The sequence below is a fragment of the Terrapene carolina genome, unplaced genomic scaffold (genome assembly GCF_002925995.2).
Source record: "Terrapene carolina triunguis isolate 2854851 unplaced genomic scaffold, T_m_triunguis-2.0 Scaffold130, whole genome shotgun sequence".
NCBI classification, from domain to species: Eukaryota; Metazoa; Chordata; order Testudines; family Emydidae; genus Terrapene; species Terrapene triunguis.
Window position 1 is genome coordinate 32,036,789 of NW_020664481.1, and position 27,728 is coordinate 32,064,516.

At 39.1% G+C, this 27,728-nt stretch overlaps 1 protein-coding gene across 6 annotated transcripts in view; it reads left to right on the forward strand.

Moving 5' to 3' along the window:
• ABCC12 (ATP binding cassette subfamily C member 12) overlaps positions 1-27,728 on the forward strand; it is an 84,389-nt gene that overhangs the window by 17,977 nt on the left and 38,684 nt on the right. For 5 of the 6 annotated variants that reach the window (XR_003899834.1, XR_003899835.1, XM_029911802.1 and 2 more), the window contains exons 8-13: positions 2,908-3,056; positions 6,203-6,310; positions 8,858-9,133; positions 9,893-9,964; positions 12,763-12,887; positions 22,864-22,936. Coding sequence is in view for 4 of the 6 variants with exons in the window: in XM_029911802.1 (XP_029767662.1) it covers positions 2,908-3,056; positions 6,203-6,310; positions 8,858-9,133; positions 9,893-9,964; positions 12,763-12,887; positions 22,864-22,936 (803 nt within the window). In the remaining 2 variants the exon portion in view is untranslated. The remainder of the gene's footprint in view (positions 1-2,907; positions 3,057-6,202; positions 6,311-8,857; positions 9,134-9,892; positions 9,965-12,762; positions 12,888-22,863; positions 22,937-27,728) is intronic. The other variant, XM_029911804.1, reaches the window with a different exon arrangement.

Sequence of the window (27,728 nt, forward strand, 5' to 3'; positions counted from 1 at the left end):
TTTTAAAACCACTTATTGTCTCTAAGAAGGATGTTCATGAACCCCTGATCTGTTTTCTCCACTGAAAATCAGCAGAACATAGGCTCCTAAGTCAGTGAGGAACTTTTGAAAATGTTACCCCTGAAGTATCATGCCATTTACTCCATGACCCTGCCAGTGCAGCTCCCTACAGTATATTACCTAGTCTACTTCCTGATCCAGTCTAATTTCAACAATTCCAAGCAATGGGGTTAACAAGATTCCCAACCCTGATTTTGAGCCTACATTTTTCTTTTATCCCATTACTCCTACTTATACCCGCTGTAGCACCCTCAATAATTCCACTCATTCTCTCCTTGGTGTTTATACTCTTCAAATACTTGTAAAATCTTATATCACCTTTATTGCTTAGTCAAGCCATGCATATTTGGCTCTCTTTTCTCATAAATTATTCCCTCTAGCTTCCTAATAAAATTTTTGCTCTTCTCTGAACTCACTCCAATTTGTCTACAACAAGCAGCAAATCTTGCCAAACAAATCTGATTACTGCTTTTGGCTGTTACAAAGTAAGGGCTCAATCCCAAAAGGTTGCTGTGTGCCCTCAACTCCCATCATAAGTGGGAGCTGAAGAGCAGTTAGTACCTCTCAGGATTGGGCCCCTAATAAAGGAAGGTAGCAAATGCAATATAGGATTTAATAGGATGACTCATGAAATGTTGATCACGAGATTAATTTGTACTGGCCTGGATGCGAACACTTACCTAGATTGGAAACTGAAGTGCCATAAACAAAGTGGAATGATAAAACAGCATTAAATTGGGGGTGGGGGGAGATTTTAAGATTTGTCTTATTTAATCTCTTCATTCATGATGTGGAAGTGGAGGTAAATAACACATTGATCAAACTGGCTGACACTAAATCAGGAGGTGGTCAGAACACAGTAATAATACAGAGGTAGCAATATGGCAGAAAATAAGAAGAAGAAATTCAGCTAATATATTTAGGTAAAAATGACCCAAAACTATTCAATGGGAGACCAAAAGCTGGAAAGCAGGAATATCGGGAGAGCTATAGGGATAAAGGACAGCAAATAAGAAACATTGTGTTTTGGCAATAGAAAGGGTAACAATTAAAGAGTGCATATGGGGTGGCATCTCTCGACAGGAGATAGTTCGTCTTTGCCTGCTATGGTGGTAATGCACCTGGAATGTTGCATCCTGTATTGCAATATTTCCCTTTCTCCAGGCAGCCCCACCTCACAAATCCCTTACCTTAGAGCCTAAAGCCTGAATTTCCATGATCCTGGCCAGGGAATCGGACAGGGAAATCAGAGCACTGGAGGCCAGAAGAGCTGTGCATATGGTCAAAGGAGGATGGGGGAAAGATATGTGATGAGTCTCCACATATGGGTGAGACCAAATGGAAGCCTATGGGGGGAAATGGTCAGAAGCAGCCAGGATAGACTGAACAGGGGGAAATCCTAGACCAGATGGGACAGCTGCAGGGTATACCACTAAGGAGTTACACTCCTATGGGTGGTCAAGAGAGGAACATTAAGTGAGTCAGTCCTCCAGAAATAATCTTAGAAGGGCAGCAGTAAACTGAGGTGCTGCTCTTATAAGAGGGCTCCTAACCTTTGAATGGGTGATACATAGAGATAAAATGGGACACAAAAATAGAACTTTGGGACCAAGTGAGCTATGGAGAAGGGGACAAAGGAAACAGTCTTCCCACTGTCCATGAAGATCCTTACTCTGGTGGGGAGAAAAGCAGCCCCCTAAAGGCTTCACATAAGAGGGAGTAGGTGAGGTGGCTCTCCCTCAAGGCTGCAAAAGGTAAGTGACGGGATACCTTTGGAAGGGAGTGGACGGATTCCGGGCCACTGAAGAGAGGGCCAGGCTTACTGGGGTGAAAGGGTTACTGAAGTGGAGGTGCTTTGATCAATTTTAGTGCAACTCACCGAGAGACATTTTTTGTGTTTTCCCTTCCCTTTTCCGCTTTGAGTTTGCATTTTCACACAAACCCAAAACTCAAAGCAAAACTGGGGTTCTGAACCTGTACAAAGCAAGCCCATCGTCTTGTTCATCACAACCCATGCTATCTTAAATGTAGCCCTTGTAAAGACTTCCTCCAGATTTTGGAGTAAATATGGAAATAAAATATTTATACAAAAATACAGATTTAGGAAGGTAAACATGGTAATGAAAAGAGAGCGCTCTAAAATCAATGTTTAACTGAACCTAAGTGCAAACATTTGAGTCTGTTTACTGATTATCCATCATTTAATGCTTTTAAAGGGCAAAAATATATAGTCTTTTATCGGGAAATGTTACTTTTACCATATACCCACAAACCAACAAAAAATATTTCCATCAATAGTAACTGAAATTTAATTAAATTTAAATTTAAAGCTTTAACTTTTTGAAGCTCAACATCTGTCATTAATTATTGTTTGACATCCCTTCCAGTTTTCTGCACCAGTGAAAATTTAAACTTGATTACAAATAAAAGAATGCTTAAAGACATAATTTTACACAACTGTGAAAATTTAAATCAATAGATTTTAAAAAAAAAACAACTGGTATTATCTATTGAAGTTATTAAAAAAAATCAAAATCAATTTCTTCCAAATCTAAAAGTATATATGTAAGGTAGTCATTTAGGCTTTTGCTTAATCATAAGATTTTTGTTTGTTTGTTTAAAGGGAACAATGTTTAAATAGCTTTTGTGTTACCACCTTAATGCTATCAAATGTAGGGCCATAAATTTACCTTTGGTGCATGCAATTCAATTGATATCAATGTCTCCCAAATCCAGGCTTAGTATAAGGAAGGCCTTTGCTGTTTAGAATGGTCTTCTCTTGAAAATGTTAGCTCTGCTTTACTTTTTTTTTATATTACAATATTTTAAATTTCTTATATTTCACAGGTATAAGAAATGTGGAAAGGAAAATACTGGAAAAAGCAGGATATGTACAAAGTGTAAACTCTGCTCTGACACCTATTGTATCGACACTGGCTACTGTCATGACATTTGTTTTACACACCCTTTTAAAGCAAGAACTAACTGCATCAGTTGTAGGACCTTTTTTTATATATTTTTCCCCCCAAAGTCCTTGTTCCCTTATAGTACTGTATATCTTTGTAGAGTAGATCTGGATCCTCTTAAATTTACTTACTTTCCCCTAGGATTTTTAATGAATGGCAGCTCCAAAATTAACATAGCTTTCCTGTACAGATATATATGGCCAGGTTTGTGTAATTTTTGGTGGTGCCCAGAATGGGTCCAAATTCTGCCCCCTCCCCACCCCCTACCCCCCGCACACACACCTGCCTAAGGCTCAGGGAGGAAGTTTGGGGGTGGGCGGGGTGCGGGCTCTGGGCTGGGGCAGGGGGGGTTGGGGTGTGGGAGAGGGTGAGGAGTTGGGGTTTACCTTGGGTGGCTCCTGAAAGTGACCCGCACACCCCTCTGGCAGCGGCTCCTAGGCAGGGGAGCCAGGGTGTCTCCGCACACCACTGCCCGCAAGCACCACCCTCGCAGCTCCTGTTGGCTGCAGTTCCTGGCCAATGGGAGCTGCGGAGTCCGCGCTCGGGGTGGGGGCAGCGTGGGGCCGCAGGAACGTGCTGGCCGCTTCTGGGAGTGGCAGGGAGCGAGGCCAGGCAGGAAGCTGCCTTAGCCCCACTGCGCTGACAGTGGTGGTGGCAGCAGCTGGGAGCCTGCAGGCCCTTTTAAATCGCCTGGGGGTAGCAGGCGGGGCCAGGAGACGCTCCAGGGCAGGTGCGTGGGGACGGCAAGCAGGGCCGGGGAGAGACCTGGTCCCAAACATTGGTGGAGCCGGGCCCCCAGGCCCTGAATATTCCTGGAGCACGGGCACCATGGACCAATACAACTCGCTGTCCCTGTATTTGGCTAGTAAACAAGGGTAGCTTCTATTAAACACTGCATGGTAAAGATAAAGTTAATAAATTAAATTGGTTATTAATTAGGGAAGCTTCTAAAAGAAGATATATGGTCTTTTAAATGCTTTAAAGTATTTTCTTAAATAGTAAGAAACTAACTAGACATTTGGGATCATTCACTACCCACTCCTTCCACACAGAACTCAATGCAGATTAATGCAAAATTCAGTCTGGTGAACAGCAAGATGCATTCCCCTTTAGAAAGCAGTAGCCAGGGAAAAGACGGAGGGCAGGAAGAGTAAACATACAAGCAAAGGAGGAAATTTTGTTTAAAAAAATAAACAATCTGACATGTAGGGGGTTTATTAGCAAAAACACTTGACTACAAAATGAGTGAGGATGTACAAAAGGAAAGTCAAAGAAACAACAAAAAGCAGGGGGAAAGATTCCATGTAATGCTGATAAAAGAGAATATAGCTTCTGATATACTATCAGAGTTTTGCCATTCACTTCAGTGGAGCCAGGATTTCATCCAATGAATCTATATGCTTATATGTCCCCCAGCATACCAGTATCCGAACACCTCCTCTATTGGAAAATAGAAATAATAGTGTGGTCTCTTTCTCCCCAGCCTGTAGGAGATATAACTTGAATAGTTGATAGGGTTTATGTGTTTACTGAGCAAACGCGGGTAAAGCTAAGCAGAAGGGATGAACACTGGATTTCATTGTAAACATGGTGAGATTAGTTGTCATTCTGACTTCTGGTAGCGAGTTCCATTGTCTTGGTCTAGCTCCTGTAAAGTTTGGCCTCCCATGTTGTTTGATCGTTTCATTGCTCCAGTGAGACACAGTTGTCATGGGAAGTCATGGCCATGGAAGTGATCTCTCAAGTAGACAGGGCCAGTTCCATGGAAAGCTTTGAATTTCAGGTTAGAAACCTTAAACTGTGGAGCTGGTGCAGAGTATTGCATAAAGGGGATGTATTTCACAACCCATTTTGCTAAACAAATCTGCTGATGCATTTTGTAACAGTTGTTTATTCCAGTTATGTTTCTTGTATATTTGTGTATAGTACTTTCATATTTTATGCTTTATGTGTGGGAGTCCAAAGATTCCCTATGAGAAAACAACGATGAAGAGTTTGGATAGGAGGTTGTGAGCTATTATATCAGAGTCCTTGCCCTTGTGGATGTTGAAATCTCCTGAGATGAGTCTTGTGAACCATATCACCATGTGAGAGAGCATCTGTATCAGCTTCTCTGGGAAGCCTGGGGGTGCTATAAAGCTTGTGGAGGGGCTGCAACTGTGACTAGTTTCTTGCACTGCCCACTAGAATTGGTTGAAAATTTTCCAACAGAACAATATTCTATTAGAAAATGCTGATTCAAGAGAACTGAAACATTATGTAGGAACATGTTGATTCTGTCAAAGTCTGCCTGCCTAGTTTCCTGCCAGTACAGACTCTCCCAGTTCTCTGACTCCCCAGGCAATTGCTTCCTGGGCTTGCCCAGCTCCCTAGGCAACTCTTGGAATTAAGCAAGGAACAAGCAAAAACATTAGCATCTTTTTATTTTGCACGTAACTGCATAAACAGAAAATGCACAAAGACAGTGGACATAATACCAATTTTTAAAATGCATAGTAAGCTAGAGGCCCCTTAATTACAAATCAGTAATCTCATTTATGTCTTATGAAAATACTGGGTTCATGTATTAGGGATGAAATGAAATGTTTCAGTTATAAGTGTATAACAGGAGTTAGGCACTTGCCAACATGTGTTCACTAAGAATAAGCCTGACTGATTTCTTTAAAGAAGTGACAAAGCATATGTAGGAAGGCAGGGCAGTGTATGTGAGTTACTTGGATTTCAGTGAAGTCTTTGATAAGGTATCACACAGGAAGCTTCTAGACAAGATACAAAAATGTGAGCTTCATTGCTAACATAGCAAGATGGATTGAAAGTTGGTTTGCAGGAAGGGTTCAGAGATTTATTGTTAATAGACCAAATTCCTCCCTCACCTAATTTCACTGAAATCAGTGGTAGAAGACCAAGGAAGAATTCTCCAAGTGATGTTCTAGAAAGCTATAAACTGGGACCAATGACATTTTGCATATTCATAATGACTTGAAAAATGGAAGGAGTTGCATTGTGTTTTAGCCACTCACGTTGCAATTATGAAAATGAAAACCACACAAATTAAAAGCATATAGATATATTTTTCCTACCCTTTAAAATATAATACAAAAATATATTTAGAATTTTAATGCAAAATAATCGTCGGCACTAAAACAGTAAAAGCCCTTTCCTTTTTTCTTTTGCAGGCATTTAGTGTGATTGCCATGTTTAACGTAATGAAGTTTTCAATTGCTATCTTGCCGTTCTCAGTGAAAGCAGCAGCAGAAGCTAAAGTTTCCCTAACAAGATTGAAGGTAAAGCATAGTTTTAAAATATTTGGGGAATTTTCTAGATAAGTGCAAACAAGGGCTTACCTATATAGGAAGTTATTCTGGAATAATTATTCCTGATTAACTCCCTATATGTACATACCTTATTCTAAATTAGCTTAATCCACTTCCAAAGTGGTTAAAATTGACCAGAATAAGAATCTTCTTAAATAAGACCATCCACACAAGAAGTTAATCAGAAATAGCTTTTCTGTTTTAATTCACATCCTCCCTTAACGGAATTAATTTCTCAGTGCAGACAATCCCTTAATGTAGATTATAATTTTACTTCTTGTTCAGAGCAATGGAAAGACTCCCATTGACTTCAATGACTTCAGGCATTATAACAGGCTTTAGTTAGTAAATAAAAGAAAACTATACTAAGCTACATACCTAATTCTAAAGAGAAAACTAAAAATGTGTATCTCAAAAGTAGAATTAAAAACAGAATAATTATCCATCAAATAACAAGCCACCACTGCCTTCTTCCTCTATTATTATTATTAGCATTGCGGCTGCACCTAAGAGACCTCAATCAGGACCAGGGCACTATTTTGCTAGGTGCTGTACAAACAAAAATATAATGAAGCAAGAGAAAAGAAGAAAGATTAAAAGAATCTGTTTCCAGTTAGAGTGCACTGGAAATAGTGAGTTCTTAAATTATTTTAAAAAATAGGAGCTAACCTAAAAGTTATTGTTGAACCAACTGTTAAGTGAACCAATATGTTTATATATATATATATAAAGAATGGGCTGTCGAGCGATTAAAAAATTAATCGCAATTAATCGCACTGTTAAACAAGAATAGAATACCATTTATTTAAATATTTTGGATGTTTTCTACATTTTCAAATATATTGATTTCAATTACAACACAGAATACAAAGTGTACAGTGCTCAGATTGTTTATTTTTGATTACAAGTATTTGCAATGTAAAAAAACCAAAAGAAATAGTATTTTTCTATTCACATAATACAAGTACAGTAGTGCAATCTCTTTATCATGAAAGTTGAACTTAAAAATATAGAATTATGGGGAAAAAAACTGCATTCAAAAATAAAACAATGTAAAATTTTAGATCTGCAAGTCTACTCAGTCCTACTTTTTGTTCAGCCAATCACTCAAACACGTGTGTTTACATTTGCAGGAGATAATGCTGCCCGCTTTTTGTTTACGTCACCTGAAAGTGAGACTAGGCATTCTCATGGCACTGTTGTAGCCGGCGTCACAAGATATTTAAGTGCCAGATGCACTAAGGATTCATATGTCCCGTCATGCTTCAACCAGCATTCCATGGGACATGTGTCCATGCTGATGACGGGTTCTGCTTAATAACGATCAAAAGCAGTTTGGACCAATGCACGTTCATTTTCATTATATGAGACAAATGCCACCAGCAGAAGGTTCTGACTTTCTGGTGACATTGTGAATAAGAAGAGGGCAGCATTATCTCCTGTAAATGTAAACTAACTTGTTTTTCTTAGCGATTGGCTGAACAAGAAGTAGGACTGAGTGGACTTATTGGCTCTGAAGTTTTACATTGTTTTGTTTTTGAGTGCAGTTATGAAAAAAAATCTACATTTCTAAGTTTCACTTTCATGACAAAGAGATTGCACTACAGTACTTGTATGAGGTGAATTGCAAAATACTATTTATTTTGTTTATCATTTTTACAGTGGAAATATTTGTAATAAAAATATACACTTTGATTTCAGTGACACCACAGAATACAATATATATGAAAATGTAGAAAAACATCCAAAATATTTAACAAATTTCAATTGGTATTCTATTGCTCAACAGTGTGATTTAAACCAGCCCTTATTTGTTACATATAATATATATATTTAAAAAATATTACCTTATACAAGCTCTGAAATTTTCTGATTCCCAGTGCCTTCTTATGGGACAACTGATTGGATTAGTTCTACTTTGTTTCACGTAATGTGGCTATCATAGAAATGCCTGCCCTCAGTGAAAGAGAAATTAACCCCATTCACTGAATGGAGATACCGAAATAACATAAAAAAATATTATATGTATATATATAACAAATCTCAAGTAATGTTATGTAGCAAATAGGTCTCTAAGGTCCTGATTCTGAAAACAATTGGGCCTCCCACATGCCAAAGGATTTACATGATGCTTCTCTTTGTATTAGAACTAGTCAGTGGACTTTTACTGTAACTAAACAAATTATTTGTTCATGGTGAACCGCAAATGGTTCAGAGGATCAGCGCACAAAAGCTCAAATGTTTATCCAAATTCTTGAATCCCTAAAAGTGAAAATCTCTTAAGAATATTTTTTGCAGTATTTCTAAAGCAATATTTGCATTGAATCTGCTTCCCACTGCTTTTTTGCATTGATTCTGCTTCTATACTAAATAGTTTGTCCAGTATTTCACCACATTTCATCAACATGTTATTAGCAGTCAGCTCTATGCTGGATTAATAAAAAAATAATAATATTTTTTCACTTTTCATACTTCGATAAATAAATGGCATTCTTAATTTTATCTCTCTTATTTTAGAAAATTCTCCTAACTGAAATTCCTCCTGTTTATGTAAAGCAACTGAAAAATTCAGAAAATGCCGTGGTAATGGAAAATGCTACACTGTCTTGGGAACGTCTGAATGAACACAGCAGAAAGAACAATAATGAAAACAGTATGAATGGGAAGAGTGCTTATAAATACCAGCCAAAACCAGAGCCTGTCCTTCCTCACTCTGAGACATCAATCAGAGAAACAGGAAAAGAGGGTAGTGCAGCAATTGCTTTATACAACTTAAGCTTTACTGTGAAGAAGGTAAGTTTGTCTTAAATATTCTTTCTAAAAAGAATATTTAACAAGCTGCCTGCAAGGATTTGGGTGCCCTGGTTCCCTTGCTATCTCTGCCTTGCACTGCCCTACTGAGCTAAGGAACAAAGATTTCAATTCTCCTTCTTTCCCCAGACACACACCTTTCCTTGCCCAGCACAGGCTTTCTAAAGCACCCATTAGCCCACGAATAAATTATTATTTGTACTGCAGTAGTGCCTAGGAGTCACAGTCATGGATCAGTATTCTATTGTTCTAGATACAAACACAGAATATGGTTTATAAAGTGCATATCTCAATACCAAACAATGACTGATTTTTATAAATAAATTGCATATTCAAGCCTTCATTTATCTACCAGTCACCAGAATAGAGAAGTTTTTTGTAAATTCCTTACATTAATGAAAAGGCTACAGCACTGTACACAGTAAAAACAAATTTACATCACTGCATTATTTAAAATGCCACTTATATAGGCTTCTATCAATCCAAATACAACACCTTTAACTTTGTCTTCTTGGGGGTAAAATATGCATTATGGCACTGATACAGGAAAGCACTTTATCTACATGCTTAACATTAAATGCTTAGGAGGTCTTCCTGAATAAGGATGCTTTCCTGAATTGGCAGGTGTGACAGGACATGAAATATCTGTGGCATGATCGTAGAACAGTAGGCAACGTGACATGAGAAATTTCTTACTTTACAAATATAGATCAACTATCTGCAAAATATGTCTCTTTGTAGGGAAAGATCTTGGGAATTTGTGGAAATGTTGGAAGCGGAAAGAGCTCAGTCATATCAGCTATTCTAGGACAGGTACGCTAATCACTGTAGAATAACTTCCATAATTATTTTTTATTTTCCTTTTGCATGAGAAATACATATTTAATTGAATGTTTTGGTACTGTTTGTTCTAGTACTGGGGCTGTCAATTACTCACAGTTAGCTCATGTGATTAACTCAAAAAAATTATTCACGATTAATCGCAGTTTTAATTGCACTGTTAAACAATAGAATACCAATTGAAATGTATATAATATTTTGGATGTTTTTCTACATTTTCATATATATTGTTTTCTGTGTTGTAACTGAAATCAAAGTGTATATTATTTTTTATTACAAATATTTCCAGTGTAAAAATGATAAATGAAAGAAATAGTATTTTGTAATTCACCTCAGACAAGTACTGTAGTGCAACCTCTGTCATGAAAGTACAACTTACAAATGTAGATTTTTTTGTTACATAACTGCACTCAAAAACAAAACAATGTAAAATTTCAGAGCTTACAAATCCACTCAGTCCTACTTCTTGTTCAGCCAATCGCTAAGAAAAACAAGTTAGTTTACATTTACAGGAGATAATGCTGCCCTCTTCTTATTTACAATGTCACCAGAAAGTCAGAACAGGCATTTTCATGGCACTTTTGTAGCTGGCATTGCAAGGTATTTACATGCCAGATATGTTAAACATTCATATACCCCTTCATACTTTTGCCACCATTCCAGAGGACATGCACCCATGCTGATGAGGTGCGTTAAAAAAAAATCTGTTAATTAAATTTGTGACTGAACTCCTTGGGGAGAATTGTATGTCCCCTGCTCGGTTTTACCCGCATTCTGCCATAGATTTCATGTTATAGCAGTCTCAAATGATGACCCAGCACATGAAGAACACTTGCACTGCAGATTTGACAAAACGCAAAGGAGGTACCAATGTGAGATTTCTAAAGATAATTACAGCACTTGATCCAAGGTTTAAGAATCTAAAGTGCCTTCCAAAATCTGAGAGGGACGAGGTGTGGAGCATGCTTTCAGAAGTCTTAAAAGAGCAACACTCCGATGCAGAAACTACAGAACCTGACCCACCATGCATGTCCCATGGAATGCTGGTTGAAGCATGAAGGGACATATGAATCTTTAGCGTATCTGGCACGTAAATATCTTGCGACACTGGCTACAACAGTGCCATGCGAACTCCTGTTCTCACTTTCAGGTGACATTGTAAACAAGAAACAGGCAGCATTATCTCTCGCAAATGTAAACAAACCTGTTTGTCTGAGTGATTGGCTGAACAAGAAGTAGGACTGAGTGGACTTGCAGGCTCTAAAATATTACATTGTTTTATTTTTGAATGCAGGTTTTTTTACATAAAAATTCTACATTTGTAAGTTCAACTTTAATGCTAAAGAGATTGCACTACAGTGCTTGTATTAGGTGAATTGAAAAATACTATTTTAGTAATACATCCAAAAATATTTAAATAAATGGTATTCTATTATTGTTTAACTGTGCGATTAATCGCGCAATTGATTTTTTTGATCATGTGATTGATTGCGATTGATTTTTTAAATTGCTTGACAGCCCTATCTAGTACATTGGTTTTGTTAGCTATTTTGAAAAAGGCTGGCGCTGACTCTTAGGTTCTGAAACTATGTTGGCTGAGTTTCTCTTAAGCTGCTTTTGGATGAAGTATTCAGTTATGTATCTGAACGTAACTACTGCTTGTCCTTTAGGTATGTGACATTAAGGAATGTGTGTTGGGATCAGAGTTTTCTTTTGATCTTTAGGGCCAAGAAAGAGAAACTGAGCAAATTAATAACCACCCTCAAAAGATGAAAGACTGATGTGGGGGTCTCAACATGAGAATAAGAAATTCATGTTATGGCTAAGATTTGCAAATATAGGAACCTAAAGTTAGGCACCCAAATAAATGGGCTGATTTTTAAAAGTGACAAGCACTCACTAACTCTCACCAATACAGCTGGCCAGAATGGATTTTCAGTTCCATACAGAATTACAAGGTTTTGGAAAAATTTTCATCCCGGATTGGGATGAAAATCCAAAAACTTCAAATTTTTCACAGATCTGGAAATCTGCAATATTTAGTTTCAGATGCCCCAAAACATGCCTGAAACAAAATAAGTTCCCTGGGCTCCCAGGCTCCACAGTTGCTCACTTGGCAGTCGGCCAAGGAAGCCCTGGCAGGCTGCTGAGGAATCAGGGTTAACTGAGGAGCCTAGATTCCCCAGCAGCCCACCAGCTGGGATCCTGAGGACCCTGGGAATTGGGCAGGGAGATAGGAAATCAGGTAAGTTTCCATTGGAAATCTGCCTGGTTTCCATCAAAATTTCATTGGAATCATGTTACTGTGGAATATTCTGGTTTTGACAAATTAGCATTTTCCACAGGAAAAGGGTTCTGTTGGAAAATTTCTGACCAGATCTACTCATTTATTCTAACCCTGCCCTACACAGGAGAGAAACTCCTCAAAGTTCAAGAACAATTCACACAATGGTAACTATGGCCACTCGCAGTTATTTTGTCACTCACTTAGCCCTCCACTTCTCAGCTATTCCTGAAAAGGACCAGGGAGGTAAAAAGGGCACCATAGAGGAATGGTTACAAGAGCTTTTGGGTGAATGGCCAAAAGAACTGCGGGTCCTTCTTAAGTCATGTTCTAGATACCTGTTATTTATACAGTGAAGAATTACACTCATAACACATTAGCAAAATGACCATCCTTGCTGATTGTCCAGTATTTTGAGTCAGGTTATAATGATGATTAGAAGACCTCTATACATTTTTTTTTTAATTGTACAATCTGTTTGTTTCAGATGTACTTGTATGATGGGACAGTAGGTATTGATGGAACATTAGCTTATGTGTCACAACAAGCATGGATATTTCATGGAAATGTTAGGCAGAATATATTATTTGGAGAAGAATACAATGAAGAAAGGTAATTATTGAACTATTGAAATCTTACCAATACTTATTTACTCTAAGGATAAACTTCCATATTTGACAGATGAGCTTACATACTTGTACACACACACACACACACACACACACACACACACACACACGTCTTCTATTGTATGTTCCCTTTTGTGACTAGGGCCCAAAGACTCTGAACATGCGGTTTCCCTCACTCTACTTGATCCCATGACTAACGAGGAGGAGAGGGTATTATTTGACTTTCACCATTGCCTTTATTCTGGTTCATTTCCGTTAGAACACCTATAATTAATCATGGCCCCACACATAAGTACACCACGGGAGATCGCACCTCTGAGTTCCAATGCTCCTATCCACACCCAATGAAACTCTGTACTTTGCTGCAACCATCAATGCCAAATATTATCTTCCAAGACATTAACTCCACAACCAACATTCTCAGTCACAAGATATATAGTATCACCTCTTTGATGCTCCCAGCCTCAGTTAGCTTTAGAACTAAAACTTCCAGGTCTCTCTCATATATGGACTTCAGATATTGCCAATTGAAGGATCAGGCTAGTCAGTTATTTTAATTATTTTTTATATCTCAAAAGGCAAATGGACTATTTAAAAAGTTATTTTAAATTAATGTTAGGCTATAAATGGCCATTACTTTCTTTGTGCTGACCTAGACTGCTGGATATTTTCATTTTTCAGGACTGGTATTCACAGATTATAATGATGATTAAATCATCACTTTACTCCTGTTGTCATGTACCATGTGTTCAAATTTCAGCTTCAATAGCATGTGACTAAAACTCAGAAGAAAATACGTGTGTTAAATTTGCCATAAGCTAAATAACAGAAATATCCCCAGAAATCAAAAGCAGCAGTTCATAAGTTCTCATATTATTAACTGATGCAGTGCAGTCAGTGTATATTGCATTTAGTTTTGTGAGACTATGTAAAAGGTTTTTTTTTAATTAGTTATAAACAACTAGGAAATGTATGGAATTCACTTTCTCCATTGGTGTTGAGTCTTTGCTCTCTACGCAACATTAAGACTAAGAGGAAACCACAAGGGCAGAGTGGGGGTCCATATAATTATATTTACTACCTATAATCAAACATGCAAGGCCTAGTACATATATATGCTGCTGATGTGTTAGGTGTCTCCTGCAGTAGAAGACAGGCAGGTCCACTAGGCTCCCCCCTCCCCCAACTATTTAAGGGGATACCAACCAATTGGTCTGTCAGTATTATTCTGTTTATCTTCAGGACATGGTGTAAAGCTCATCTAGTTACTTAGGCCCAGATTTTAAAAGATATTTTGGCACTGCTGCACTCTACCTTGCAAGGCCCTAAATGATTCCATTCACAAAGTCAATTGGACTTAGGCTCCAAAGTGCCTAATGGCCAGTTTTTTTAAGGTATTTAGGTACCTAAAGATGCAGATAGATGCCAAGTAGGATTTTCAAAAGCACCTAACTGCCTAACTTCCATTGAAATCATGCCTGGCCTAGACACTTTTGAAAATGGAACTTAGACCCCACAATGGTGAGCAGAGCAATACCTAAATACCTTTAAAAATCTGGGCCTCAGGACTCATTTGTGCCTTAAAGGCACAGCTCTTCCCGGCATGAGTGGGAGGTGCACCATTCCAGGGGAAGCACTAGGAAACATTCTGCCTTAGTGAAGTAGAATGCCTTCTAGCACTTCTGATGTGCAAGGGGAATACACCCTTCTGTGAGTGCAGCATATTCCCCAGTACCCACTGGGTCCTACACTATGAGCTCGTGATATGGGCAAGGTCAAGTTTTCACCTCTTTTTTCAGGGCCGACCCACAACATTTTGGCACCTGAGGAAGGGAGCTCAAATGACGGCCCCATGCCCCCTCGCTTGGGCCAAAACTTTGAAAAGTCTCAATTCTGCCTTCTTCCTGTTCTACTCCTCTCATGGTACTGCTCTGCTACCTACCCCAACAGAGGAGAACTAACAACTTAAAATGCCTTGTTCAAAAATTTTAAGTAACACTTAACTTTCAAATGCCTGAACAGCAAATGGAACTTTTCTTGTCTGCATTGTAAAGACTGGCATTTTTATCTGTTTGAATAATCAAAGTGGTGCTTTCCGTGCCTTCTTGGTTGCAAAGATTTGAACTGCTTCCTGAAGGTCCACAGTCTGGGCCAGCTCATGCTCTACTGAGATGGTTGCAAGGCCGACCAGCCTCTCCTGTGTCATTGTGGAGCGTAGATGTGTTTTTATTAACATTAGCTTGGAGAAGCTGCGTTCTCCACTGGCAACTATTACAGGAAGTGTTAGAAGTATGCGCAGAGCAACAAAAGCATTTGGAAAGAGGGTGGTCATCTTATTTGTGCACATACATTTCAGCAGGATCAACTCCAAAGGCTGTTCTGGAATGTATCTTGAAAGGCCTTTTAGTTCATCACCTAAATCACTCGCATCAATATCGCGCATGTCATCATGTGTCAACACTGCCTCTAGTGCCCTGCATTGCTGGTGTAGCTCTTCTTCAGGTATAGTGAGGAGTTTTGGAATATCATACAACATCCCAAATATACTGCTGTGTTCCTTGAGCTGCATGAAACATTCTTCAACTGACTGTATTGCACAATCTAGCACCTGGTTAAAGAATTCAACTTTGAATTGTTGTTTGGGGTCTTATATGGGATTATCCCGTGCCTCGTAATCAAAATGTCTTCTTCTTCGGTGACTCTTGTATTCTTGAATGGGTGGGAAAAAGGCTTCAGTGTGAAGTTCCTCTGCCAACTTCTGTGCACTCTTCAGAATGTTTTAAATCCCTCATCTGACCGGTAAGACTGTAGGTATGACTTTGCTTTGTCCAGTTGTTCCATTGCTCCAGATATATCAAGGTCAACACCTTGGACTCTCTTGCTTACAACATTTATTTCAAACAGTATGTCATGCCACAACACTAAGCCACAAAGAAATTTGAAGTTATTTATGTTTCTGGTGATTCCATTTCCCTCTGCCACTGTTCTCCCATGAACAGTTCCTGTCATAGATGTTGCCCTAGTTGCCATTCTGGAGGATAATGCTATCTTCCCAATTTGGTGTTTGATAGGCTTTATCGCCTCCACTCAACTTTCCCATCATGTGGCACTCAGTGGTTTCAGTGTCAGAGAGGATGTTCCCAGATGTTGCTTCAAAATTTGCCATCGATGAGTTGATGCAGAGAAAAATACATAAATGCTTTGAATTACATTAAAAAATTCAGCAGCCTCACTAGAAGCTGATGCTGCATCACTCACCACCAAGTTCAATGAATGAGAACTGCATGGGACAAAAGAAGTTTGAGGGTTTAACTCTCAGATCCATGTCTCCACTCCTCTGTTCTTTCCTCTCATGTTGGCACCATTATCGTAGCCCTGACCTCTCATGTCAGCTATCGCAATTCCCATATCTTCCAGCTTTTTAAGAAGCACATTTGTCATACCAGCCCTGAAGTATCATCAATGTCAATAAATTCTAGAAAATGCTCTCTGACAGTCACCATTGCAGGGACATTTTCACTAGGTTCTGTTGTTGTTACAAAACGCACCATTAAAGTCATTTGTTCCGTATAGCTGATGTCAGGTGTGCAGTCCAGAATAACAGAGTAATATCTTGCTGACTTCAGATCTGCCACAATCTTCTGTTTGACTTTTGTTGCCAGTAACTGTATGATCTCATTTTGAATTGTTTTTCCAAGGTAGTGGTGTGTGTACATTTCTTGGGTGGTGACTCTTCTTAGATGCTCCTGGAGTACAGCATCAAACTCGGCCATCAGCTCCACAATTTTAAGGAAAAGTTTGGCCAATGTACATAGCAGAGGGGCATTGCTGGCACATGATGGCATATATAACATTGGTGGACGTGCAGGTGAATGAACCGGTGATGTTGTAGCTGATCTGGTTAGGTCCTGTGATGGTGTTGCTGGTGTAGATATGTGGGCAGAGTTGGCATCGAGGTTTGTTGCATGGATTGGTTCCTGAGTTAGAGTTGTTATGGTGCGGTGTGTGGTTGCTGGTGAGAATATGCTTAAGGTTGGCAGGTTGTCTGTGGGCGAGGACTGGCCTGCCTCCCAAGGTCTGTGAAAGTGAGGGATCATTGTCCAGGATGGGTTGTAGATCACTGATGATGCGTTGGAGAGGTTTAAGCTGAGGACTGTAGGTGATGGCCAGTGGAGTTCTGTTGGTTTCTTTCTTGGGCTTGTCTTGTAGCAGGAGGCTTCTGGGTACACATTTGGCTCTGTTGATTTGTTTCCTTATTTCCTTGTGTGGGTATCGTAGTTTTGAGAATGCTTGGTGAAGATCTTCTAGGTGTTGGTCTCTGTCTGAGGGGTTGGGGCAGATACGGTTGTACCTCAGTGCTTGGCTGTAGACGATGGATCGTGTGGTGTGTCCAGGGTGGAAGCTGGAGGCATGAAGGTAGGCATAGCGGTCGGTGGGTTTTCGGTATAGCGGTGGGTGTCGGTATAGCGTCACTTATTTGTACTGTGGGGTCTAGGAAGTGGACCTCCTGTGTAGATTGGTCCAGGCTGAGGTTGATGGTGGGGTGGAAGCTGTTGAAATCGTGGTGGAATTCTTCCAGAGTCTCCTTCCCATGGGTCCAAATGATGAAGATGTCATCAATGTAGCGTAGGTAGAGGAGGGGCGTGAGTGGACGAGAGCTGAGGAAGCGTTGTTCCATAAAAGGTCAGCCATAAAAATGTTGGCATATTGTGGGGCCATGCGGGTGCCCATGGCGGTGCCACTGGTCTGGAGGTATATATTGTCACCAAATTTGAAATAATTGTGCGTGAGGATAAAGTCACAGAGCAACAAGTTGTGCTGTGTCATCATCAGGGATGCTGCTCCTGACAGCTTGTATTCCATCTGTGTGTGGGATGTTTGTGTAGAAAGCCTCCACATCCGGGGTGGAAGCTGGAGGCATGAAGGTAGGCATAGTGGTCAGTGGGTTTTCGGTATAGGGTGGTGTTAACGTGACCATCACTTATTTGTACTGTGGGGTCTAGGAAGTGGAACTTTTAAGGAAGTTTCCGTTGTTTGGCACATACAGCTGATCTGAAGTGCCACGCAGTGCTAGGGTTTTGGGTAGCAAGCAATGAGCCTTTTCAGAACATTTTGCCAGTTAAGAGAGACTGATGCAATCTTCTCTTGATGCTGATCATCTATGGTGGCCTTTAACCTTAGTCTCATCTCAAGCTTTTTCCACCTATGGAATGCTCTCTGGTGATTTGCTGCCTTCTCATGGCATGCCAGATTTCTAGCCAGATTTTACAGTCCTTTGTTCCTGTAGAACCCAATGTGGCTGGAACAGTTTGCAACAAAAACAGTATGCAGCATTCTGGGTTTTTGAGTACATAAGCCATGGCCTCTCCACTTTGTCACCATTGGGGATTTCACACCAGTAATGTGTTGGATGGAAACTTCTATTTTCATTGTCCTTGGGGAACATGAAGTTTTTCACTTGCTGTGGCCCATGCAGTAGAAGGAAGTCCCTCAGGCTACTGCTCAAGTGGGTCCACAGTCCTGGATCATCTAGACTTAAGGAACTAAACTCAGCAGCAGCTGTTTCTTGCGCCTCCACCACACTCTTCTTTGATCTACACTTTTCTTCAGGAATATGCATGGTTACATCCATTTGAGATGGAGATATGGATGGTGCAGTAGCTGCCAGGTCACCTGCACTCTGACTAACTGGAAGATCAGGCATCTCCTCACCACTCACATCCTCACTGGGGCCGAAAGGCTCACCGTGAACATTTGTGTCTATGTATCTCAGGAGAGCTCCTTCCTGCTTAGATAGAAAAGCTTCCTTTGCTTTCTTTCTTTTTCTGAATGCTGCCCCAGAGGGGCGTTTTCTTCTTTCACTCATGACTGCTGTTCTGTGCCAGCTATAGTGGCTCTCAACACTGAATTGAAGGAGACAAATAAGCAGGCTGGTAGCAGGGCCTGAGTGAGGGAAGATATCAGCGTCTTAAGGGCCTAACTGGCTCCTATTACTTCAGTTGACTGCCTGTTCTCCTCAAATGGGTTCAGGGAAGCAGCAGGAAACAGGAAGCTCCCTGAGAAGCTGGTGTTATTCAGTCCAGGCTCCTGGGGGTGCTAGAGAGGTACATAAGAGGCTTCTCCCCTCTCTCTCCCTGCAGTCCTGCTGCTTTCTGTTATTCCCTCTCACCTTTTCTCCTCCCTGCCTGTTATGTCTCTTGTGCCCTCCTTCCTCCAGCACAGCACTCCACCATCTCTGTGCATCTAGAGCAGAGAGAATACATATGCACCAGCAGCAGACACAATTTTCTACACTCAGGGTCCTAGTGACACCACCCCACAGTCTGGCACCTGAGGCGGCTGCCTCAGTTCGCCTCATGGTAAGGCCAGCCCTGTCTTTTTCTACTCCCTAGGGAGGAAGCAGTCCCTATGTTCTTCTGGCTTTGGACTGAGACTGCAGGGAAATGGGTTTTATTTTAGTTCATGTAGTGTGACACTGCCATATATATGTTGTGCTTTGTACATAGACTTAGAACACATTGAATATGCCTACCAAGGTGCACACCCCCCTCTCTTTTTACAGCCACATGGGCTGCACATGTCCTTCCCTTTCTGGTCATGCAGGCTGCAGAAACCCTTCTGTGTCCTTGCAGTTTCGCTCACCAGCCTGGGGAATCATCAGCCATGCCCAAATCAGCTTTTAGCCCTTCCCTCCTGGTTCCATTTTTTTGTCCAAACAAGTCACAAAAGGAAAACAAAACTTCCAGCTGGGGCTTTCTACCCAACCACAATTAGCAGAGCTTCCCCCCGGGAATATCCCTTCTTCTGGGACTACTGTAGTAGGCTGTCCCTTCCTGCAGATTCTCTCAGCTGTCCCACTGTTTTGCAGCTCTTTAATAGGGAACATCTATTTCCTTCACAGCTGCATTTGAATAGTGAACATGGCTGGCTGCCCCAGGCCTCTGGCCCTTAAAGTGGCAGGACAACCTGTTACACACCTGATGCACATGCCTCTCTCCTTTATATTCACATGGGCCACACATATCACACAGCAGGTCACTTTAATATGCGAGAGGAGGCTTTTAAAATCCAAAATGGGAACAAATTAACTAAATTAGGAGACTTCAAACCAAAGAAATATGGAAAAATGTAGAAAATAAAGAGCTCCTGTAAATATTCATAAACTTTCCTCTGCATTCCTGCTACTTATCAATGCAGCATTGCATAAAACCAGCAAGTTCCCGTCCCTAAGTACTAACAAAAGCTACCTTTGTATTGCTAATAACTCTAGTTCCAACCTTGTTCAGCCATACTTTTATGGACAATAGATAAAAAATAAGCACAGGGATTCTCTTTTTAAAAAAAGGACTTGTTCCAGTGTCTAACCTGCCAAATCTGGCTAGATGCTGGTGAGCAGCCATGCTTGTCAGATGTTCATTTTGCTCAATACCTGCTATTGTCTTCAACCTGCCAATTCGTGAAGTTGAGCCATGTGGGAAATGGAATGAATTTGCCTGTCTATAAATTTCAGATAAATGTTTCCGTTAGACATCCCAGACATATGGTTTGTATTTAAAAATTCAAGAAGTGAATTTCCTTAAATAGTTTAGTAGCTATTTTATCAAAACATATAGACATAGGAATATCAGAAAAAGACATTTAATAGCCATTTCTTATGGTATTCATATATTACAGCAATTTTTGAAGCAGCATATCAAATTCTATGGTTCTTCTTAAACTCCATTTACCAGTTCCTGAAAATGGCTCCAAAGAATACTGGTTTTAGATTATGAAGAGTTACATGTAGTTAAAAGGCAATAAGTATTCTAAGAATATACACAAATTAAACAAAAAAACCTTCTTTTACCATTAGTTTAGGTCAGTCATCAATAAACTAAACAATAAAATCATTAACAAGTACAGGGTTAAAGACTAAATAGGATTAAAAGATTATGAAAGTTTGGAAATGCCAGATCGATTGTTGCCCATGCAACCTTTAATTCGGCCCCCTGTACTATTTAAGTAAAGCACTTGCATATTAGCTTTCTTCAATATATATCTGGTTGCCATTCTTATCTTTGTGAAGTTCCATATTTCAACACTCAATGCCATGTTGACCAATATACTGAAAGGAATTAAATTAAACTGTAGTCAGAACATGTTTTTTGGTAATTAAACTTCAGTTTTACTACAACTTCTAAATGACTTTTTTAAATTGTCTGACAGTGAAAACTGAGTAGGGATTCAGACCTATAATTTCCCATGTTTTTAAAAAAGCTGGAGGTATTCATAAAGTCTCAACCTCCAATTTGAAAGAAGCATGTAAACAATATGCATGAAAAGTAATTTTGTATCTGAGAAAAGTAACAATTACCCTTTGAAAATAAACAGTGTAACTTGCCACAGGACAAGTCCAAAAGAGCACAGTCAGCCTTCATTCCAGTTCCTCCTGGGCTCCTTCACTGTAATAATGTCATGGTTGTCTGAGGTAAATCAGTTATCACAGGCAGCAATTGCCATGACAACCAAGGCACTAGTGACTCTCCTCAAGTATGCAACTGAACTGGAGGGAGTGAGTGATGGATGTCTGATTACCGCTGATGTCACAATGTTACCGCTCAGGCACCATCAGGGTGCAGCAAATGTGCACTACGTAGGGAAGAAAAACAGGGTTTCTGGTGTTTGTTTCCCCAAATTTCCTAAGAAACCAGCATACAAACACAAAATACAAATTGGAGATCGTTTCACAAACATATGAATTAGTAGCTGAAATTTGGTTCAAATTCCCCATGGCATGTTTACAATAAAGGGTTCTGAAAAAAGGTGAGACGGTGAGGTATCGGCCCTGTAAAACAACATTGGGATGCAACAACTGCAAGACCTTAATACAGTAGGTATTTTCTTCCAGGAGAACTAGAAGATTCTGAACATATAGCCACTACATAAATTTGGTAGGAACTAAATAATGTTTTATAAGGCATTTGGTGCAACTGATATGGACTACTGCTCACGGAAACAGGGCTGATAAATGAAATGTTAGTCATTCTTTGCAAAATATGGAATAAAAGAAGAGCATAAGATTAATATTTGCAATATAATCTTACAGTAGTAAAAGAACAATTTCTTTTAATATCTGAGACCAGTTCTGGTAGGTAGACACCTAGCCCATCCGCTCCAGAAAGAAGAAGAAATTTTGCATGTGTAGATTGTATATAAGATTGCACTTTATCCTTCTTGTTTTACAGTACAAAGTTTTAAACATTCAGAACCTGTCTTTCATTTACACTAAGGCCCCTTTACACTGCAGTGTAAAGGTGCCCTAATGTGGCCATCAATGCAAACTTATGCCCTTTTAGACTGTAAACTCTTCAGGGCAGGGACCATGTCCTTATTATGTTTGTACACAGCTGAGCACAATGGGGTAGAGCCTCTGGGTGCCACACAGTTCAAATACATTATAATACTACTAATAAAGTAAGGCCTCTTTACACTGACGAAGTGGTGTAAAAACTCTTTAATGTAAATGAGAATCAGGTTCAGTATTTGGTTGGTCAAAAGGCTCAACCTATAGCAAGCAACTGTGATTCAGGGTTGAGAAATCCAAAATAATCTCAAATCTAATCTCAAATTCCTACATTTTTGGATTTGTATGTGAGGCTGGGATTGCAGAGTTGATGCTCTTGGTCTCAATTGGAGGTTGTAGAGTACAATACTGTATATCTGCTCATATGATGATATTGTATAAGAATTTCAAAGGCAACTGTGTCACAGTATGATATAACTGTAACTTGTACACACAGAAAACAGGGGGGAAAGGGCTGGATCTGAATGAATGAATGATAGCCATGGTCACTGAATTATGGTTCAAATCAATGTATTTGCAACAAAGATGCTAGGGTAATTCAAAATGCATGAGATTTTGTGCTGAAGAAAATAATAGATTTTTAGAAATTAAACAATTCTGAACATTCATTCTTTAGGTACAATTATGCAATCCATGTGTGCAGTCTGAAGTCAGATATGGAAACTCTTCCTTATGGAGATTTAACTGAAGTAAGTATCATTATGCAATCTAGTAAAATATTGGCATATATTATGGAGAGCTGTTAAACTCTCCATAGAAAAAAAGTTGACAATAGAGTCCCATTATGTCCAATTTTCAACCCACTTTCACTCTGATTTACACACACGCCAAAAAAATTTCACATTCCACACCAAATCCCAGGCTAGATTTTTTCCCCTGGACATTTGTTTTAAAGTTTTAGAGAAAGGGGATTTCAAAATATTTTTAAAAAACTTATTTCTAGTTCTATGGTTGCACAAAAGAAATTTTACAAATATGAACTGAATGTAAATCATGCAGCATGGACTTTCTAAGATTGCAGACAAGCTGAATACATCTTGGTAGTGTGATTATCCCACAACCCAAAGCTTACGGCCCCACTTTCCTAGGAGTAAAAAAATATTCTAATTGAGCCCCATCAAACTGCCAAGCTCCTATCCAGCTTCCTCCAACAGCTTCTACAAAGTAGTTCTGTGTTGTCAATTCAAAAATCTGCAACATACTGAAAACTGAAAATGTGGGGGCTGCATAAACTATTTTTATTTATTAAACTTTTTCATTTTTTTTATAACAAACCAAACAAGTTCTAGGTGCCAACATATAAAACACGTACAAAAGTATTATGCATCACAAAAGAGAAAATACCCCACAGTACTCATATTCCCACATATTAACTGCACTATTCCTAGCACACAAATTTTATGGCCCATATGAAAGCAGAAAAGAGACAAAGAGCAAAGGGGACAGGGAAGGATTATGGATTTATCTCCCGCCTCTTTTCATCCAGACCAGCATAAAATAAATGAATTTAATATAAAAATAAATACAGGGGCCACTGTATTCTTTGTATTATTCATATTTGCTTAAATAAAACCCTGTATTTTTAATGTTTAAATGAAGCTGCCACAGAAGTTCCAGTCTGTGACACCAGAGTGCTTCTGCATAATCCAGAGATCCAGTTTGCCACAGAGTATACAGGGTGATTGGCAGCAGTAATAGCCTATCTATCTGCTACCATTATATGCATACATATTCCTACTACCTGGGTGAGGAGCACTCTCAACTATCAACCATGCTATCTAGGTGTTGCTCTTGCGGCCTAAACTAAAGCCTGCTGAAGTCAATTGAAAAACTCACCTTGACCTCATCAGGATTTGAATCTGGCCCTAATCTTCAAGAAAGCCTTAATGGACATAAAATAATGTTATGCTTCTGCTTAAAGAAAAGAAAAGAAATAAAAACCCAAGTGACATCTATTTTTTATTAAATGAAAAAAATCAAAGTTGTGTTATAGGAGAAATATCTGTTTTATGTAAACATTCTTAACAGCTGACATAACCCTGAAAAGCATCCTCCAGCAGAAAAAAGAATGACTGATAATTCATTGTATGTATTTATTTTACAGATTTCTACTGTGGTAGTTCTATAATTCAATGCAATAACACCCACCTCTTCAAATACTTTCAATAGTTTGTCTGTGTGGTTTCTAGACTTCCTGTACTGGATCTGTTACCAAGGCTAAAAGATATCTTCTTTGTAGAACATTCTCAGAGCACAATGGCCCCAAAAATATTACAATTCACCTATTACTGTTTGTCAACTATCCTGTCAAGCATTATTTGTTAGTGGGCCTTAGAGTCCTTTTTATGTTGTCTTCATCAATTGCAGGTCACATTTGTGACAGATTATTCCCAAAATGGGTGAGAATTTACTACTCAGAGCCTTTCGTAACATATCTCTTGTACACTATCCTCTGGAGATGAAGTTGTATATAAATATCTGTGCACCTAGCTCTCAAGTCCTGTAAGGAAAATGGGTTCATGTCCTCACAGACAAGGAAACAAAGACATACTAGCTGAACGAACATAGAAGGGTTCACTCCAGGTCTTTAAATATACAAAGAAGCCATTATCTTCTGGAAACAGATTTGGGAGAATGGTAGTATTCCCTGAGCTATTTCACTGCAGAGACAATGTTCCTGTGCATCTCTGTAATTACTGTTTGCCAGTCATTTATAACTGATTCCCGACTCAACTGTGTAAACTGAAGTCAATGGAGCTATATCAAGTTACAGCAACTGAGACTCTGACCCTGAATGTTTAGATCAATATTTCTCAACTGGTGAGTTGCAACACCCAGGAGGGTCATGGAAAGCAATTAGGAGGGTCACAAGGCATTGAAATTTTTATTACAATCTAAAACAAAGAAAACCTCTCATCCCTACTCGCTATACACCTTTACACTTCAAGGTCAAGTATTCGCTGTCAACCTCCTGAAATACACACACAAATAAATTATATAAGCTTATAGTTGATATTTAAAAATAAAACTTACTTTTATCAAAAATGTAAGGGGCTCGTGAAAATCTTGACTTCAAATAAGGGGTTGCCAACCTGAAAAAGTTAAGAAATAAGGTTTAGATAACACAGATTTCCTTTCTGCAATGAAAGCTTCCCTCCTTATCTCTCTTTCGTCAGTCACTTTTCTAAAATGTTCTTGTTTTGGTCCATAAAACTAATACTGATAGTATTGACGATCAAAAAATTGTAATAGTTTAACTGATGGATTTTGCATTTTCTTCTGTTTGCTTGCTATCTGGGAACAGATCATGAAATTTTCAAATGTATTCATTATTTGAAATTAGTCACAATTGTCTTGGTCTGCAAATTACAGTTTGCAGTCTTATCTGCAGATTCAAAATACAAACTGCAAATATTACAAAAACTGCACAAATTGTGAATTGTGTGTTCAACAGATATAGCTAACTCAACTTACCAATTAGCCAAACAGCATGGATTTCAAGTTGTATAATTGATTAATATTCACAGTTTACACTGTTCTGATTAGTCACTGACGTGATCCAATCAGGGAACAGAAACAGTACCACCTAACCTCATTCACCTTCTCCTCCTTCTTTGGCTCTGAACTGCTTGACACCTTAAAAATTTCTTTTATAAGCTGCTGTAGAAAGTTTCTTTATATGTATGTCTTAGTGGGACTCACATGATTGCACCTTGCACTTGTATTTCAGGGTCAAGAAAGGCATAGGTTCAAGTTCCACATCAAGATTTGGGTTCACGCTAACATTAATGCTCTCATGCAGTGTTGAGGCTAGAGTATTGTTAAAGGTGGGGACCTTGAGATTGTGTTAAATCGTATTCCTTTTTCCATATCTGGTGGCTGTTCCTGTGGCACCTTTTAAAAAGTAAAAGGTAACTCTACTGATCCAGCTAACTGTCAGTGAAACAGATTCAAACTGTGTATGAGGTATTATTAAGTGTACAATGGTTGTCATATTTGCCTAACCACTGCACTATCAGTATCTGATCCATTACTGTAAAGTGCTTTGATATACCTTGTATTTGAAAGGTACTAATTAAAATTAAGATACTATGTTGCAATTTCTTATCAGAACCTCCTGTTATTCTTTTCCATATAAAGTGGTCCTGTGGTATCTTTGGACTACTACACAGAGAGGTTCATCAGTTTAATGCTCCTTCCTGTCAGAATTCATTCCACTAGAGGAATGCCTGACCCTTCTAGGAATTTTCATTTAATCGATTCCTGGACCTAACAGGGTGAAGGATCAGAGAACTAAAGTTATTAGAAAGTAGAAATGGGTACACTCCACGAAGTTTAGATCTGGCTTCAGTGGGGAAATTCACAAGATTCAGGGTCACTTGAGTCCAGGTAACACCCATCTTTACTAGAGAATTATCTTTACTGTAATCATAATTTTACTGACACTGTGTGGTCTTCCCTTTTTAGGGCTACTAGTCCTCTTCTTCCCCTTTCTATGTCTCTCATCTTTCACTCAACCCTTTTATCTGAACAAGCTGGCGAGAATTAAGTGGATGCAATGCTAAACTCATTTAAAGCTGCCCTTTTTATTATCTGTTTTGCATTCTATCATACTACATGCCTCTCTGAGTTGACATTAAATATTTCAACCTAATTTTAAGGGTGCTGCAATCATTTGATTCAACAATGCTTTCCTCATGGTCTGGCCAGCTTGTTAGTTTAATTTTTTTTATTAAAAACTTAACTAGGAACATAAAGCATATTCCAATTTAAGGCTCAGTTGTGTTTTTAAATCAATGACCCACTTTCTGGTTGGCTTAAAGCTGTTTGGCACAGCAGGAAGTTCCGGAGGCACTGGGCTTTAGGGGGAATGCACCTACAATTACAACCCTTTAAAGCCTATTTGTTCTTTTTATAGCATATTGATATTTTGTTGCAATGAGGTTAGATTTTTAATTAGCTCTTCTGTAATAATAACTATCACAGTAATTTTAATAATTTTAACCAAAAACTTGTTGGAAGAGTCTGGTCCTTTTTTCAGAACTAAAGAACAAGTCAGCTTCTATTTATGGACCTGATCTTACATGCCATCTGTGTACAGAACTACTTTTGAGGTCTATAGAATTTCTGCATGCAAAGATTTTAGAAGAGCGGGTGTCAATTGATTTTGGGTCCTCAACTTGAAAAACGTAGGGTCTGATTTTTTAGAATGCTTCGCATTTTATGGTACTTTATATGTTCAGAGCAGAGCTCCCATTGACGTTAGTTGTAGTGGTGAGCATTGAGCATTTCTGCAAATCAGATCACAGAAGTCTCACATTGGGTACTGAGAATATGAGGAACACAGTGATCACCTGTTAAAATTTTCGTTTACATGACCTGCCTTTCATCACATAGGAAATCTGTGGCAGAGGCAGGGATAGAATAAAATTTTCCAGGATGGTATTTAGCTGCTTTAACCACAAGACAATCCTTTCTCAT